Source organism: Kwoniella bestiolae, chromosome 4 (assembly GCF_000512585.2).
Source record: "Kwoniella bestiolae CBS 10118 chromosome 4, complete sequence".
Lineage (NCBI taxonomy): Eukaryota > Fungi > Basidiomycota > Tremellomycetes > Tremellales > Cryptococcaceae > Kwoniella > Kwoniella bestiolae.
The window spans coordinates 1,276,524-1,291,544 of record NC_089244.1 but is presented as its reverse complement, the minus strand read 5'-3'; the positions used below and the strand labels follow the sequence as shown (position 1 = coordinate 1,291,544).

The 15,021-nt window shown below is 47.4% G+C and overlaps 4 protein-coding genes across 4 annotated transcripts; 1 reads left to right on the top strand and 3 right to left on the bottom strand.

Moving 5' to 3' along the window:
- Window positions 1–2,401: 2,401 nt before the first annotated feature.
- I302_106058 (uncharacterized protein) lies at window positions 2,402–4,624 on the bottom strand (the record flags this gene model as incomplete). The annotated part of the gene is made up of 9 exons (XM_065870191.1): window positions 2,402–2,640; window positions 2,714–3,013; window positions 3,082–3,460; window positions 3,534–3,700; window positions 3,774–4,229; window positions 4,289–4,306; window positions 4,371–4,406; window positions 4,469–4,517; window positions 4,580–4,624. The coding sequence occupies 9 exons, from the start codon at window positions 4,622–4,624 to the stop codon at window positions 2,402–2,404; spliced, it is 1,689 nt and encodes a 562-aa protein (XP_065726263.1).
- A 407-nt stretch (window positions 4,625–5,031) lies between these two features.
- Window positions 5,032–7,878, bottom strand: I302_106057 (uncharacterized protein; the record flags this gene model as incomplete). Its single annotated transcript, XM_065870190.1, has 10 exons — window positions 5,032–5,265; window positions 5,360–5,553; window positions 5,622–5,741; window positions 5,818–5,979; window positions 6,042–6,284; window positions 6,361–6,425; window positions 6,479–6,632; window positions 6,721–6,770; window positions 6,850–6,998; window positions 7,087–7,878. 10 exons carry the CDS (start codon window positions 7,876–7,878, stop codon window positions 5,032–5,034), a joined length of 2,163 nt encoding a protein of 720 aa, XP_065726262.1.
- Window positions 7,879–8,934: 1,056 nt separating this feature from the next.
- On the bottom strand, window positions 8,935–11,564 carry I302_106056 (uncharacterized protein; the record flags this gene model as incomplete). The annotated part of the gene is made up of 12 exons (XM_019191802.1): window positions 8,935–9,168; window positions 9,283–9,320; window positions 9,439–9,594; window positions 9,664–9,783; window positions 9,856–10,017; window positions 10,125–10,367; window positions 10,467–10,531; window positions 10,591–10,686; window positions 10,765–10,780; window positions 10,845–10,894; window positions 11,010–11,158; window positions 11,274–11,564. 12 exons carry the CDS (start codon window positions 11,562–11,564, stop codon window positions 8,935–8,937), a joined length of 1,620 nt encoding a protein of 539 aa, XP_019046432.1.
- A 1,402-nt stretch (window positions 11,565–12,966) lies between these two features.
- I302_106055 (uncharacterized protein) lies at window positions 12,967–14,698 on the top strand (the record flags this gene model as incomplete). The annotated part of the gene is made up of 4 exons (XM_019191801.1): window positions 12,967–13,325; window positions 13,422–13,546; window positions 13,627–13,947; window positions 14,085–14,698. 4 exons carry the CDS (start codon window positions 12,967–12,969, stop codon window positions 14,696–14,698), a joined length of 1,419 nt encoding a protein of 472 aa, XP_019046431.1.
- Between the last annotated feature and the right edge of the window lie 323 nt (window positions 14,699–15,021).

Below are 15,021 nucleotides of genomic sequence, written 5' to 3'. Positions count from 1 at the left end.
AAGATGATTGCAAAGCTTGTTGCGTTGATCTGCTAGAAGACCTTTAGAAGTCGGCGCGAAGATATCGATGTGAGCAGGCGAGCGAATCGCTCAAGGGTAGATAGGGTTATTGGAATCTGTATCAGGGGATTCCAGCGAAGTGAAGGTGAAAGATGTCGATGACGGTAGTTGATCAATCAAGATTACGAATCTCTATTGTGTCTTGATGGATTGTGTCTTTGGGAGAAGGGAGAAGAACGATGACAAAAGCAAGATCAAACAGAGAAGAGATAAAAGGTTGTTGGAATGTAAAAGGGGGAGGGGGTGTTTAGTCGGTGTCGGATCAACTATGATGCTTATTTATTAGCTTAGGAAGGTGAGACTTTGTATATAGTGTGATTATGACTATGATTCCAAACGTTTAGATCAGATTCCAAAGAACCTAGATCCCCAGCGGGTGGTGGTGGAAGATAGGGAGAAAGAAGAGAAGAAGGGATTACGATAGTTACTAACCCCTCCTAAGGATAGGAATAGGATAAAAAGGTAAATTATGTATGTATGTCTGACTTACTATTCGATCCAATTTAGGGTCAACCCAGGTCTGGGGGAGGGTTTGTTGTATCTAGCTAATGGTATGGGTGGCCACCGTATGATCACACTTAGCAATTGTCTTTTCCAACCTAAATCGATCTCTCCTCTCTCCTCTCGCTGCATACGTCAGGCCAGTTGACTTCGACTCACCCTCTACCTGAGCATGACGTACTCTCTTATTTTTTATCGTGCTCCAGTCAACAAGGAATGAGTCGATGCCCCTTGTTGCAACGCAGGTTGAGGTCTCTGTGCGGGTTTGCTTCCGTGTAGCAGAGTATCCTTTCCGTATGATATGTTGAACACATGAGCTTGGACCCACACAGGGTGTATCGTCTATGATCCAGACAGAGATTGGATCTTACAGAGGAGAGTCGGTTAGAAACGATGAGATGAGTATGCGATGATCTCATATGGGATGAAGGAGTATGTACTCTTCGCTATCGCTCTCTCGTCAGAAAGAGCATGTACTATAAGCATGATGATGGATTGAAGAATAACCCGTATCTACTACTGTATGGACCATACATCACGTACCTGTTTTCTTCCCTTTGCTCTTGTGCCTGTCAGCAAGAAGACAAGGTTGTACGTGCCTCAGGGGTTGTTGGGAGGGGAGGAGAGATCTAGTAGAAGCTGATGACGAGATGCAGACTGCATTCGCGCGTACGTTATTTCATGGGAATCAATTAATCGATTTGTGTTATCATACCGTACGAGTAAGAGTGGGGAACGTCGAGATCTTAGCGAACCGGTCAGATCGGTCTTCATCATCAAGAGGACATTTGATGTCTTTGGCACAAGTTAGCGATCCAATGTACTATTAGCCCCTGAACTTGTTGAGCAGCTGAGGTGAGAGATTCATTAACCCCTTGCCCCCAAATCTATTAGGACAAAACCTTGTGATTCAGATATTACGGTATGGGGGATGGATGAAAAGCTGGAGCTGGGGAGGTGTGTCACCTGCCAAGGGTCGACTTTCATTTCACTTCTTTCGGTATGGGAGATGGGCGTAGAATCTACATCGCCAACCACGATAAATCACCCTCACCTGATCTCAAGATCTCAGCTTGTTCATACAAGCACTGCCGATACACGAGACAAGGCTTCTTCTTGAATGCAATTATAATGTTCTTCCATACCTATGTTTCAGAGATCTCACGTCATCTCCTACCGAATCCCTTTTCCTTTCTTCAGGGAATATCCCCCATTTAATCGAAGCAGCCGCCCATTCACATTCCCATTCCCAGAAGTTCGGTTCCTATCCCTCAAAAGTGCAGTGACCAGCAAGACATGTGACTACTGTAGGCAGTTCCTGCAATTTGCTAGGGTCGCTCTATCGTTAGAGATGAAAGAACGAAACTAACTGGGGAAGCGAATAGACATGTCCTGGGCATGTTTCGGATAACTATCTACCCAACGGGATGTGGGAAGATGGCTTCGATCGCTTTCGCCGATTCGTACCCTGTATCTACGATAGTAATGTTCTCGGTCCCGCAAAATACTGTCCTGCATATATGGGCGGTTCAAATGGTACAGCGTACCATCGCTGCGTCTTGATCCTAGTCTACCATGTTCGTTGTGAGACAAAGACACCATGCTTGTCGTCGGCTACTGTCCGCTACTGCCCTTCGATGTCGTTTCTCCGTCAAATCGCTTGGGATAATCTGAATTCATTATTGGCAGATACTGAACCCCTGTACCGCCTCAGAGATTCACGAAGATACGTATAAATGCATTCAAATCCAGCATGCTACCTACATCTCATCTACAACGCTCTCTCCACAGCATATATCAATAACAACAACCGTCCCCTCGACCTCGACAATTCACCTATTTAATACGTAACTTCCAACTCCTTTTCCGAAGGCTTGAACTCCCCCGCTGTAGGATCCAATTTCTTCTCGCTGGCTGCAGCACCTCCCGAGCCAAACTTCTTACTCAGGTGCATGCCTCCTCCTATGCCACCTCCATTGGTCGAAGTGATGGATTTATTGAATGTCCCGGATGATGATCCGAATTTCTTACTGAATTTGGGTGTGGGTCGGCCAGGGGGATGAGTGAATTTGCAGTCGGCTATTTATGATAATGCCAATCAGCCTCAACCCAAATATGTGGTGATCCCCGTGAGGAAAACGTAGAAACTCACGCCTCGTGCATCTCTCTCCGTACCTGCACGAAACTTCCTTCTTTGTATCATCCAACGCACCATCCATCAACCCTTTATGCGACATCACCACCTCGACATCCCCATCCCCACCATCATCTTCGTTATCTGAGCTTGCGGAAGGTACAGGTACAGGTGCGATCTTAGGCTTGGGCGCTTTGGAAGCGGTCAGTGCCGGAGGTGGGATTGGGTTCCCATTCTCATCTTCATGTCTGAATGGACATGATGGGTTGGTGCAGTTTTGATATTTACATAATAGTCGACTTGGTCCCGCAGATTCACCTGGTACAGCTTGATCAGCATACAACGTTTCCTATCCAGATCCAACATGATGGGAGTTAAGAACATACCTAAAATCGCCGCTGGACTAACATGACTCTTGATACATTCCGCATCTTTACACTCCTTGCCGTTCTCGCATGGTTCTTCACTCAACACCATTCCCGTCTGTTCGTCTGCTACAGGACTAGGGTGACTGAATGAACATCTCGAGTTGCTACATCCCACAGAGAATCGACATAGAGCGGTAGATGTTGGTTTGTCAGGGATAGGTCCGGGTGTACCAGCTGATTTGGGCGGAATGCCAGACACGGAGTGGGCCCCGAGCTTGGTACCATGAGGTACTTTGACAGAAGGTGGACGAGGGGGTCTAGCAGAAGTAGCTGAGACCTGTTGTTGCTGCTGTTGCTGTTGTTGGAATTGCAATTGCTGCTGCTGTTGCTGCCTCTCCTGATGGATATCAACGACAAAATAAGCCCACTACATACCGGACAAGACCAAGGCGGGATCATGTTATACTCACCTGCATCATCGACGCCACCATGTTATTCATCTGAGCCATACTAGCTTGCATCATCATCATCTGCGCTACCATCTCCTGCTGCCCCTGGGGCATGAACGGTTGACCGAACCCAGGTTGGTTGAAACCAGGCTGTTGTTGATTCTGCTGTTGGAAGTTAGGTCGGAAGCCTATTATAGTATACCCAGCCTAGCAGTTAGTGATACGTCTACCAGATTGATGGGTATATTAAGCGTAACTCACCCATGTGCCCGCCCATGTTCATGTTCCCACCTCTTCCACCCGCCATTCCTCTTATAGGCACACCCCTCCCTCTCACATTCCCACCGCCTATCCTATCCGCCAGACTCCTACCCTCGCTTCCCATCCCCCTTGGTCCAGAAGGAGCATTGACACCAACATCCGACAACCTCTTCTTATTCTGATTCCCATCAGCTGTATCCGCAGCTTTTCGTTTCTCAGGCTGACTCGACAACGGTGCTAAAGCAGTATTGAGCAATCTGGATCCGGATCCACCTGAACCTCTCGGAGCGTTGACGGGTGATTGAGAGGTAGACGCTGTAGGTACAGCTGCCGAAGTAGGGATAGGAGAAGGAGATGGAGCAGAGGTGATGCTTTTGGCGGCTGAGAATAACCAATCTAGGAAAGCGGGGTCGAAATCTGATCCGACCAAATCATCCATCTCGGTTTGGACCCGTTCTGTATTGGCACCTGATGAGCTGACACCAAACAACCCCGACGATCTTGTTGCAGCTCACCTCGTGCACTTCCGTTAGCTGCGAGATTAGACGATATGTCAGCTCTTGATGGTCCCGGACGGAACAGGTTCAGCTGACTCACCAAGCAAGACCGTGATGTACTCCGCCATGACATTATCTAATAACACCAGTTGATCCTATGAGTATCACTTGACCTGAATTAGAAAGCAGGATACATACCTTCAGGCTCAGCCCACTCTCTTCGCTCAAGCTCTCGTTGGATCTCGGCCTGATAATCCGTATCATTAGCTACAGCTGTCCTAGGAAGAAAGAAAGGAGTGACTGATTTACCTGGAGTTGAGCCGATTGCTCTGGGTTCAAGGTGATACCTGACATCTTATCTATCTTCTGAATCGTGTTCTGCTCTCTCTAGGTGTCTGCAATGTATCTGACAGAGAGTCAATGAATTGTGGTGAATGAAATGAAATGAAATGAAATGACAAAGAAATGATTTAGTTTAGTAGCAGTAGTATCTGATTTATCGGATTGATGATGATGAAGTGTAGTGTGATCTTTTAAATGGGTGGCAAATTTATCGAACTTATGCCGAGCCCTTATTGCAAAGTGTGGCACTCAACCATCATCCCTCTGCTTGCATATGTGACTCTTCTAGTATGCGAAAATAGGTAGCATGGTATCATGGCGAGCTTGTACGGCATCGCACAGAGATACATACGTATTCACATGATCTCTCATCCATCTATGCATAATACTCTGTGGACAAACTTCTGTGAGCGGTTACCTCAAAACCCACTATCACCGTCCTTCTCCCTTATCCTCCTCCTCGTCGCCTCATGTTCTTCTTCAGGTGTTCCTGGAGGCTTGAAGAAAATGGTAAATTGTAATCCTAGTACCGTAGTCCAAGCAATCATAAAATGCCATGTCCTCGAACCGGAATTCTCCCATGTAGGCACTGCGTCGGAGGTATCTTGAAGACCTGCTTGGACGGATAACGCTAATGAAGCGCCGATCTGGGCCTATCGGAGCGGCTTGAATTAGCGGTCATCTCATTCACGCCTCAAATCCGTGTAAAGGGGGTCAAGGAGAGGATAAAATGTTTGGTCCACTTACCACAGTGTTGATGAACGTTCCACTCACACCCGCACCTTCAGGCGGACTGTAGGTGACTATACTGATAGCAGTAGTGTAATGAGTGATCATCGCCCCAAAACCACCCAGCACAAACGCGGGGAACACGAATCTCCAGTATTTGTTTCCTTCTCCCCCGTCCGAGAAGACCATCAGGATCAGGGCTATGTCAATGACTAACAGAACAAACGCTATCAGTTCGATACAGTACTACGCCAAGCAGAAGGGTTGGAGGTCGACCTACGGATCATGCCGGCTCCAATGGCATATCTCGGTTTGTTCAGTATAGCAGGTATCCTTCGGGCCAGTATCACAGCTACAATGGAGATGATACCTTGGGGTAGGATCGCTGCTGCAACATGCACTGTATCGTATGGATGATAGCATCAGCTAAACTGAAAGTGCGTGATAGCTTGCCGACAACATAAAATTGTACTCACAAGCCTTCCAATAATACAGCTCCTGCCACCATGTAGCATACTGTAGCTGCGTAGTGGACCAAAAAGGAAAAGCGATCAATCCCGTAAGTGTAAAATGAAGGATATTCGTGATTTTCCAGATAGACGATGGCAACACGGCTGTTCGAGGAGGTATACGTGATTCTGTCATTCCTCTTATCAGCTCGGCACTGCACATATATCAAGACAAGAGGAGGAGACCTCACCCCACAGGAAGAATCCCAGGATGGAGAATAGAGATATGATAAAAGGGGCGATAAAGCTTGCAGAGCCCCAACCATCGATGGGACCTTGAGTCAAACTAAGGATGAAGCATACCAGGAAACCTGTCATGAGAATCACGCCGGGTGCGTCTAGCCTTTTCCATCGAGGTAGAGGGTCTGTGGATTGTGGACGGGATGATTTGGTGTAGAGGAGGATGATGATACATAGAACTGAGAGGGTGATACCTACGTGACAACCCGAAAACAGATCAGTGAATATCTTGTGGGGGGGCTTAGTGATTCTGGATCTAGAGGAACTCACAGATAATAGCGATAAGGCGGAAGAACCACTTGTAAGAAGCTATCATACATAGTCCGGCCAACACCCTGCACGCTCGATCAGCAATCACTCCCCGAATATACTGAAACAAGACACTCACAGACCCAAAACATTGCCTAAACCACCCGCAAGACTGATAATAGCCAACTTGGCTTTCCGAATCTCCGGAGTTGGGAAGAGGTGGACAATCAGATGGCTACATATTGTCAACACATTGTCTCGATCGAAGCTGAACTGTGTGAAGACGATACACACTAGGCAGATGGTACGGCTAAAGCGGATCAAAACATTATCAATCTCAATACTCTCAGAAACAAGGTGGAAGCAGGCGTATCAACTCACTCATTGCGCCGCACACCCCACCCAAACCTCTAAGTACCAAGAATCCATATCTTCGTAAGAAGCTCATCCGGTCAGCATTTCTTCTTCTTCGTCATCAATAGTCGAAGAATAGGGAGAGGCGATACTCACTTGTTAGAAGTGACAAACGAAGTGATCAAAGACAGTATCCCCAGCATCAGAAACCCAGCCTGGAATACCACCTGAGCCGCATAGAGGTCGCTCAACCTCCCAGCGAAAAGGAGGAACGCAGCGAACGCTAGAGAATATGAGGAGATAATCTGAATTCCCAAAGACGATATTAGCATCCTGGAAGTGTACCGAGCATTCTATGGGACGGCTGGGAGGAATTGAAAAGAAGAGACTCACCCATACCGCTTGAGAAACACCTAATCCGATATCCTGCGAGATCTGCGCAACAGCCACAGCCGCTCCAGAGACATTACAAAGGTCCACAAACGTCGCCACGCTAAAGATAAACAGCAATATATGCTTTCGGAGAGAAGGCAACTGTGCCAATGGGTGTAAGTCTTCTTGACTCTCCTTCTGCTGTCCGTGTAGGTCATCCTTGTGTGTACGCTGACCCGTATTTACCGGTGTGTAGCTTATATTGTCATTCCCTGAGACGGAGGGCCATGATCCTCTATATCCCGGTTCGTCATATTGGTTTGTCGGGCCGCGAGGCTGGATATCAGTCAAACTCAGATTGGGAGGAGTGGAAAATGGGTCAATGAGGGGTGTCAGACTGTCGTATGGATTCTGAATGTCGTGAGTGGGACCATGATCTGTATGTCCAGTTGGGGGATAATTGTGGCTTGGTGTTCTGGAATAGCTGGTGGACGATGAAGAGCTGGATCTGCTTCGTGAGTGACTGAAAGGGCGTTTCTCTTCGGTCTGGGGGTAGGCCGGTGAAGGATGATAGAGTGGTATTGGAGCTTTGTCATTCGAACCGGAATCACTCCGTTCGTTCCCCTGTGGGAGGTCGGATGAATGCTGTAAGGGATGTTGTTGATCTGTAACGTCCATGGCTGAAACATCCACTGGAGAAGTCTTGACGATACTCATAGTCGAGGGTGTCCGAGAAGGGTGGATAAGAGGCTTCAGATATGTATAAGCCAATACAGGATCCTCGATGTATGGACTATTCGGTTCTGTCGACATCTTCATTCTTCAGTACAGTATGGTCCGCACAGTACTCGTAGATGACTTTGGGGAGGGATACGAAGTCTCCGTGCAGACCGATCAATCATCCTTTCCGCATCAATATATACCATCAATATACTGCACAAGACGGCGACCGAGAAGAAGCTTAAGCTTATCAATAATGCTGTCCACATCCGCCAGGGCATGGTCCTTAGTTCATTGCGAACGCCGATTGTCCGAGTCATTAGGTTAATAATGCACCCTGGCTCCCAGGTCATTTGGTTAGTTATGTACCGTGAAATGAGTGTATGCGGTGTTACTCATGCTGAGTAAGAGGTCAGGTATCTTGCATGGTGTGATGTATACTTAGGTAGTCAACTTTATCAGGAACAGATACTGTAGGTGCGGTACAGCTTTCGAGGGACGTCTAACACGAGTGGTATTAACATAGTGCAAATGACTTACCCTGAAAGTCAAAAGTTAGCCGCGAGCGATCGACCAGCGATCTGGTCTGCCATACGGGTACCCGTAAAGCTCATCCTCTGGAGGGTGTGATGCCTATGTTCAGAGGATGAACGCAGACTGATAGTTAGTCGGTCACCCAAACTGCCGACGGAAGGGAGGGAAGGACTGCGGACGGACATCAAACGTTACTGTTTCTCATGGATGATGGGACCTAGACGACGGGTGGACCGTATTGCATTTTAGGGACCGTTTCATATGTCAGGATGAACGAATATAGAAGACCGACGAGTCTCGGAGCTTCGAGTTCACCGATGCTGTGTTGCAATTAGATAAAGGTTAGACCGACCATCGTGCTTGGAGCTACCGACAAGAGAGCTACTGTACAGGCGATGTGGAGGCGGTACACCTACTCCACCTGCATGTTGAATTTGTGTGCATGGTGCCATTCAGACTAGATCATAATTATGCTTTCTCGGATATCGTACTCGTCCATCTATTGAATCTGTCGATCTATTGTCCTTCCGACCATACATCATCCCATCTACGCCTCTGTCCCTCTCCCATCGTGACGAAACCTCCCCCGCCGACACATGATATGTACAAGCTCCCTCATACTCCAATATCCCCGTCTTTCTCCAAGATCCTCTTCCTCGCCAGCTCATGTTCCTCTTCGGGTGTTCCTGGCTCCTTGTAAAACACCACAAACTGCATGGCCAGCACGACAGTCCAGGCAATCATGAAATACCAGGTTCTTGAGCCTGATTTGGACCATTTGGGTGGGACTGAAGTTGTATCTTGTAATCCTGCTTGAACCGCCATGGTGATTGCGCCTGCTACTTGGGCCTGTGAACGTGTTTAGGTATGATCAGCGGGATGGTGTTATGCGGCACACAGATGGTGCACCTCCTTCAGATTTGACTTCGATATCATCCCTCCGTAGTAGTTTCGAGCACTTACCAGCACATTCACCCAAGCACCCATCACGCCGGCCATTTCTGAGATGATCCATGATCATCAGTGGACAGTTTCGGACCAATCACCGAGAAAAAAGAGCGACAGAATATACGATGAAGGGAGAATGAGTGGAGGGATTTGTGCGATAAGTTAGCTCACCAGGTGGACCATACGTTACGATATTGATTCCACTGGCGAAGTACACGAGCATAGCTCCGAAACTACCAATGACGAATGCCGGGAAGCAGAATCTCCAGTACTTGTTCCCGGGTCCACCGTCGGAAAAGATCTGAAGGATTTCCGCTATAACAATTACTGTAAAAATGCGACCCGAAGTCAATGAATCATCCTCACCAGTGGAAGAGCAGAAAAAGAGCTGCGTACGGATCATCCCTCCGGCGATGGTCCATCGGGGTTTGGTCAATACCTGAGGTACAGCTTGTGCAAACGCAGCGGCTAACAGACAGACGATACCTTGAGGCAACATTGCAGCTGCCACGTGGACTGGGCGATCAACTTTCTCGTCAGCTCAAGCTTATAACAAACCTTATTCGTGATGGGCGAAGGAAGGCTCACGAGGTGACCATCCGTATACCTCTTGCCACCAAGTTGAGTATGCCAGCTGTGATGTCGCCCAGAACGGGAAAGCCACCATGACAGCCAGAGAGAGGATGATGATGTTGGTGATTTTCCATATCGATGAGGGCAGCACGGCGGTTCGGGGCGGGATGCGGGACTCTGTGTGCGGGGTAGGCATCCCACATATAAGTTTCATGTTACCCGCTTGGACAGTTAGAGACATGTGTACCATGGTCATGATTGACCGGCTGCGAGGTTGTACGTACCCCAGAAGAAGAACGCAATGCCCAACGGAACGGATATCACCAACGGAGCGATGAAACTTGCGGAATCCCATCCATCGATCGGACCTTGAGTGAGAGCAAGGATGAAGCAGATCAGGCTGCCCATCATCAGGATCACTCCAGGGACGTCCATCCTTCTCCATCGGGGTATGGCATCATGTTTTGTAGAATAGGATGAGCCGGTGTAAGGGAGAAGGATGATGGTGGCTATCGTGAATGTTGTGCCTGGAACCATGCAAAAATAGTTCAATACTGATACCACAGACACACCTTGGTGAGGTATCTTGAAGCCGACCCCATGGTGGGAGAGGTGATCTAACTCACAGATTATAGCGATCAATCGGAAGAACCATTTGTATGACGCTTCCATACATAATCCAGCGAGGACCCTGCGGGCACCCGACTCAGCAACATCGCATGTGATTGTAACAGAGAAGTCGACACTCACAGTCCCAGTACATTGCCCAGACCGCCAGCTAGACTCATCAATGCCAGCTTCTTCTGCTGTTGCTCGGTGTTTGGGAACATGTGGACCACGAGATGGCTGAAAACGGAACAATAGCGCGATAAATACCGTACACCACTTTTTCCCCGTGTGACCGAGTCCGTGTGCTCAACTCACAAGGCTGATGGAATAGCTAGAAATAGGTACCAATATCGGTCAGCACCTCAACCCCCATCGTGCATTGCTGAATCGCTCACTCATAGCTCCGCAAATTCCCCCTAGACCTCTTAAAACCAAGAATCCGTATCTGAATCATCAATGGTCAGTCAGCTTGTATTCCTCAAACAAATGCATCGAAACCCTACTCTGGGAATTAGGGGGACAGAGAATTGCATGTCAACAAAGTAGGAGGACAAACTTACTTGCTTGAAGTTACAAACGAAGTGATCAAAGAGATGATACCCAGCGATAGGAATCCAGCTTCGAAGACGATTTGAGCAGGGAACAGATCACTTAGTCGACCAGCGAATAAGAGGAAGGCGGCGAAACATAAGGAATAAGAGGTAATGATCTAAGGAAACAACACAACAATATCAGTCAACAAAACTAAAAACCAAGAAGACATCTTCTCATCTCAGGTTTTCCGGTTTAAGGAAGGGTATTGAGAGTAGGAAAGGGTTACTCACCCAGACGACTTGCGATACCCCTAATTTAATATCCATGCTAATCTCAGCAACTGCCACAGCCGCGCCTGACACATTACAGATATCCACAAAAGTAGCTACGCTAAATATGAACAGCAAGAAGTTCTTTCGGGGTGACGAAAGTTGCGCCAAGGGATGGATCGGATGATCATGTTCTTGATCATCTGCCACCACCTTGGCCGGAGGGAGGGTCGTGCTGTCTTTGATTGAAGGTGTGTCTTTGACATTTCCAATGGGTTGTTTGTCCAATGAAGAAGAGGGTGTATCGATCATCCTTTCTTGAAGCATTGTCGTAGTCACGTCATCAATGTGTGATGGTGTGATAGCCATATTATCGTATCAGTGTTCAGCACGCGGTCTGGATTGTCAGTAGCAGTCGACAAGCATGTCATTGTATATTATCGTAGTTTATATATATTTTGCCCTATATGTTGGCGGACGATCCCCGATCCACCATGAACGAGAACACAATACACTCGGTCAATGGCCATAAGCTTCTTTCGGTTATCTTTGCGGTCATCGGAAGTATCCGCTTGGAAGGGCCGTCCTTTTGTTTGCTCCAGGGAGAGAGAGGGATGGTCCGTTGTGGACGAGGACGAGGCATGAGAGGGACGCCTTATCCGGTCATCTGTCATCTTCATTTGTTCCTCAATTCCGCCCGCCGGTCATCCTTGGGAACGTACAGTACAGTATGTTGGACCGACGGTCGCCAGTGATGAGTGCATCAGAGCTTGTTAACTTATCCAACTCCTAGGTTTGGGATACAGTGCGGTCATCTATAATGACAAAAACTACTTAAGACATCAGAGTAGAAGTGCTTACTTTAGGCTTTCAGGCCTTTAAACGATCCCCCCGCATTAAACCAAGACGTCTTCTCATCTCACGTTATTCTGTTTATTACCGCCGGGAGATTCTTCTGGCCCCATGACTCCGGATCCGCGTTTGCGGGGTAATGACTAATGACTAATAATTGCTTTTCTGGAGGATGGGGAGGAGTTTGTTCTCACGAGCTTCGCTTCTCGAACCGTCTGTTTCTATCTTCCGGATGGATGATTCAAACCAACGGACGGACCTTCAATGATATCATCCAACTCCCCATCGTCATCATCTTTCTTCGCAAGATCCTTTAATTCCTTGTTAAACCCGAAAGAACGCGTGAGCTGTGCTCTGTGAGCGCTGTCCTTCAGCTCGTCTTTATTCGACAAACACCTTTTTGGGGAGAATCAAGAGGAATAATGGGGGTGGGGGAAATGACCAACTGATCAAAGGAAGGGGTCAAACCATCTCAATTATTCGTTTCATCGTACACTTAACACACTTAACACAAGGTGTATTAGTCATAGCCGCAATTACCCCACTTTCAAAACATCGCATTGCCGCATCATCATCAATCCAAAGGACCTTTCCAAACGAGGATACGAGTAGTAGTAACAGAACAAAGGGAATTATCTAGAATAGGGAATAAGATAGTATCAACGTCATATGCATAAAGGAAAAGAGAGACAGGACGGAGCTTGAAGAAGTTTGACTCGATCAGTTCACCTCTTTTCTCTTCTTCTATACCATCAAACCATCAACACGACTCATCTCATCAAGAGATACTACATATAACATCAATCACCAATCTCCCATCTCCCATCTCATCATATACTCGTACTCAACCACCCACAACAAAATGACCAACCAAGCCTCAGCACCATTGCCCAGATACGCCAAAGTCCTCTCCATCGCCCAGTGGATATCCTATTTCCACCCCACAGAAGGTATCTTCAGATCCCCTTCTACCCAGGGAGAATCTATCGAACATCTCGATATCGACTTGAGATACGTCGAACATGATTATCACCAACCACTCATCACCAAACCTGCTAAGAACAACGAAGAATTGCTTTTACCCAGTGGTAATAAGGATATCAACCTTCCTAGAGTGGTAGTGTTGACGTTGAGGGGTGGGGAGTACGTACAGGATGATGAAAGTAGGATGGAGTCTTTGGCGGAGGTGTTGATGGCTATTAATCCCGTTGAGGTCCATTGGTGAGCATCATTTCAACGTCATACCTCCTTGAGCATGTATTGTTGAACAGCTTAGACTTCAGAGCTGACGAGATATGATGATCATCGATTTCGCAGGATCAATGCAGCTACCGACCCATCCGAACAACTCACTTTCGCTACCCACCTCGTCCACCCAGCTATCATCGCCGCAGGAGAAATCTGGTCTCGAAATGGTACCATGAGAAAACTCGTCGTTCAAGGTAAGTCATGTTCCCCTTCCCTTCCTTTGTTCTCCTCCTCTTGTGTACGTATAAAGCTAATTCTGATGTTTGTGCATTAGGCGGTTTCCCCGTACCCAACTTGACAGCTCCCACGCCCTTCTCCCTCACTCCTGCTGCTACTCCCTGTCCCTCCCCTGGACCTACCCGATCAACTTTTGGCGGGTTGACCATGTCCCATTCAACTCCCGCTTCTCCTGCGAATCCTAAATTCCCTATGTCGGGATTACCAGCTTTGAGCATTACCAAGCCTAAACCTGTTGATGAGGAGAGGTTGAAAGCTAGAGCTGAGAGACAAAGATTGGCTGAGTATTCGTTGAAGCCGAGATTTGAGTATGCGTTTGGGGGATGGACGGTTGATGAATTGAGGTGGAGGTTGGATGGTGAGTACCAATGTCCTTTCCACAAATATCATGTCTCGCTCCTTTCCGTCTTTTTTGAAGCAAGAGACTTATGGCTACGATCCACCATTTCGAAATTGGGGATAATAAAGACTGACTTGACCTCTCGGTTGACTTAGGTCGATACACCCCAGCATGTAAATTATCAATCATCACTCACCTCTTCCGAGCATTCGGTACCTCTTTCCCCTCCTCCTCTAGAAAGGTCGACATCGAGTTACCTTCCCTCATCATCTTCACATCTGTCCCCCGAGGCATCATCGACGATTTGACCGAGTTACCCAATAAACTTGATTTGGACGAAGAGGTCAGGGGATACCTTGAAGACGTCACATTCGTCTCGATCGATAAATCTCATTGCCCCGCTGCTCGACTGTTCGAAACGGTCGAGATTGAAGATAGGGAAAGACAAGGTAGGAGGATCAAATCTGAGATGATGCTTCTGCAATCCAACTCTCAACTCGAATTCGACTTGGTCTCTCTTAACGAGTTGAGAGAGGTGAACAAGCCTACCCTCAACCTGCCTGGACAAGATGTTTCCCCTACGGTTTCGGACAACTCGATCTTACCTGATGATACGGAGGCTACGACGGAGGATGAACGGGACGAAGCTATCACTCCGGAGCTACAGGCCAGTCCTATTGTCGATCCGTCCGATAGGGTGGCTCAGGAGAACTCTAAGGGAGAGAGGGTCGTCAACCCTTCTTCGATGAGTAACTCGTTGGTCCTGTAGGGTCAATGATACTGGATGATACGCGTTAGGATGGAATGAGGGTAGTATGTTCTTGTTGATATACCTGTAAGATATGGCTTTTGTTGTTCATAGCTGGTAGTTTGATTGTATATAGCAGTTGATAAATCCAAAAATGTGTAAATACCGTTTCTTATCGATTAGTTATTAGATAGTCGATGATCAAAAAGGATATGGGAATGGGGAGGAATGAGGAAGTGCATGTATGATCTATCACACCGACTTATCGTATATAGCAGCTGGCTGTATATAAGTTATCGTTATCGTGTATAGATCAGAGTGACATGTCAAATACTGGTTGACGT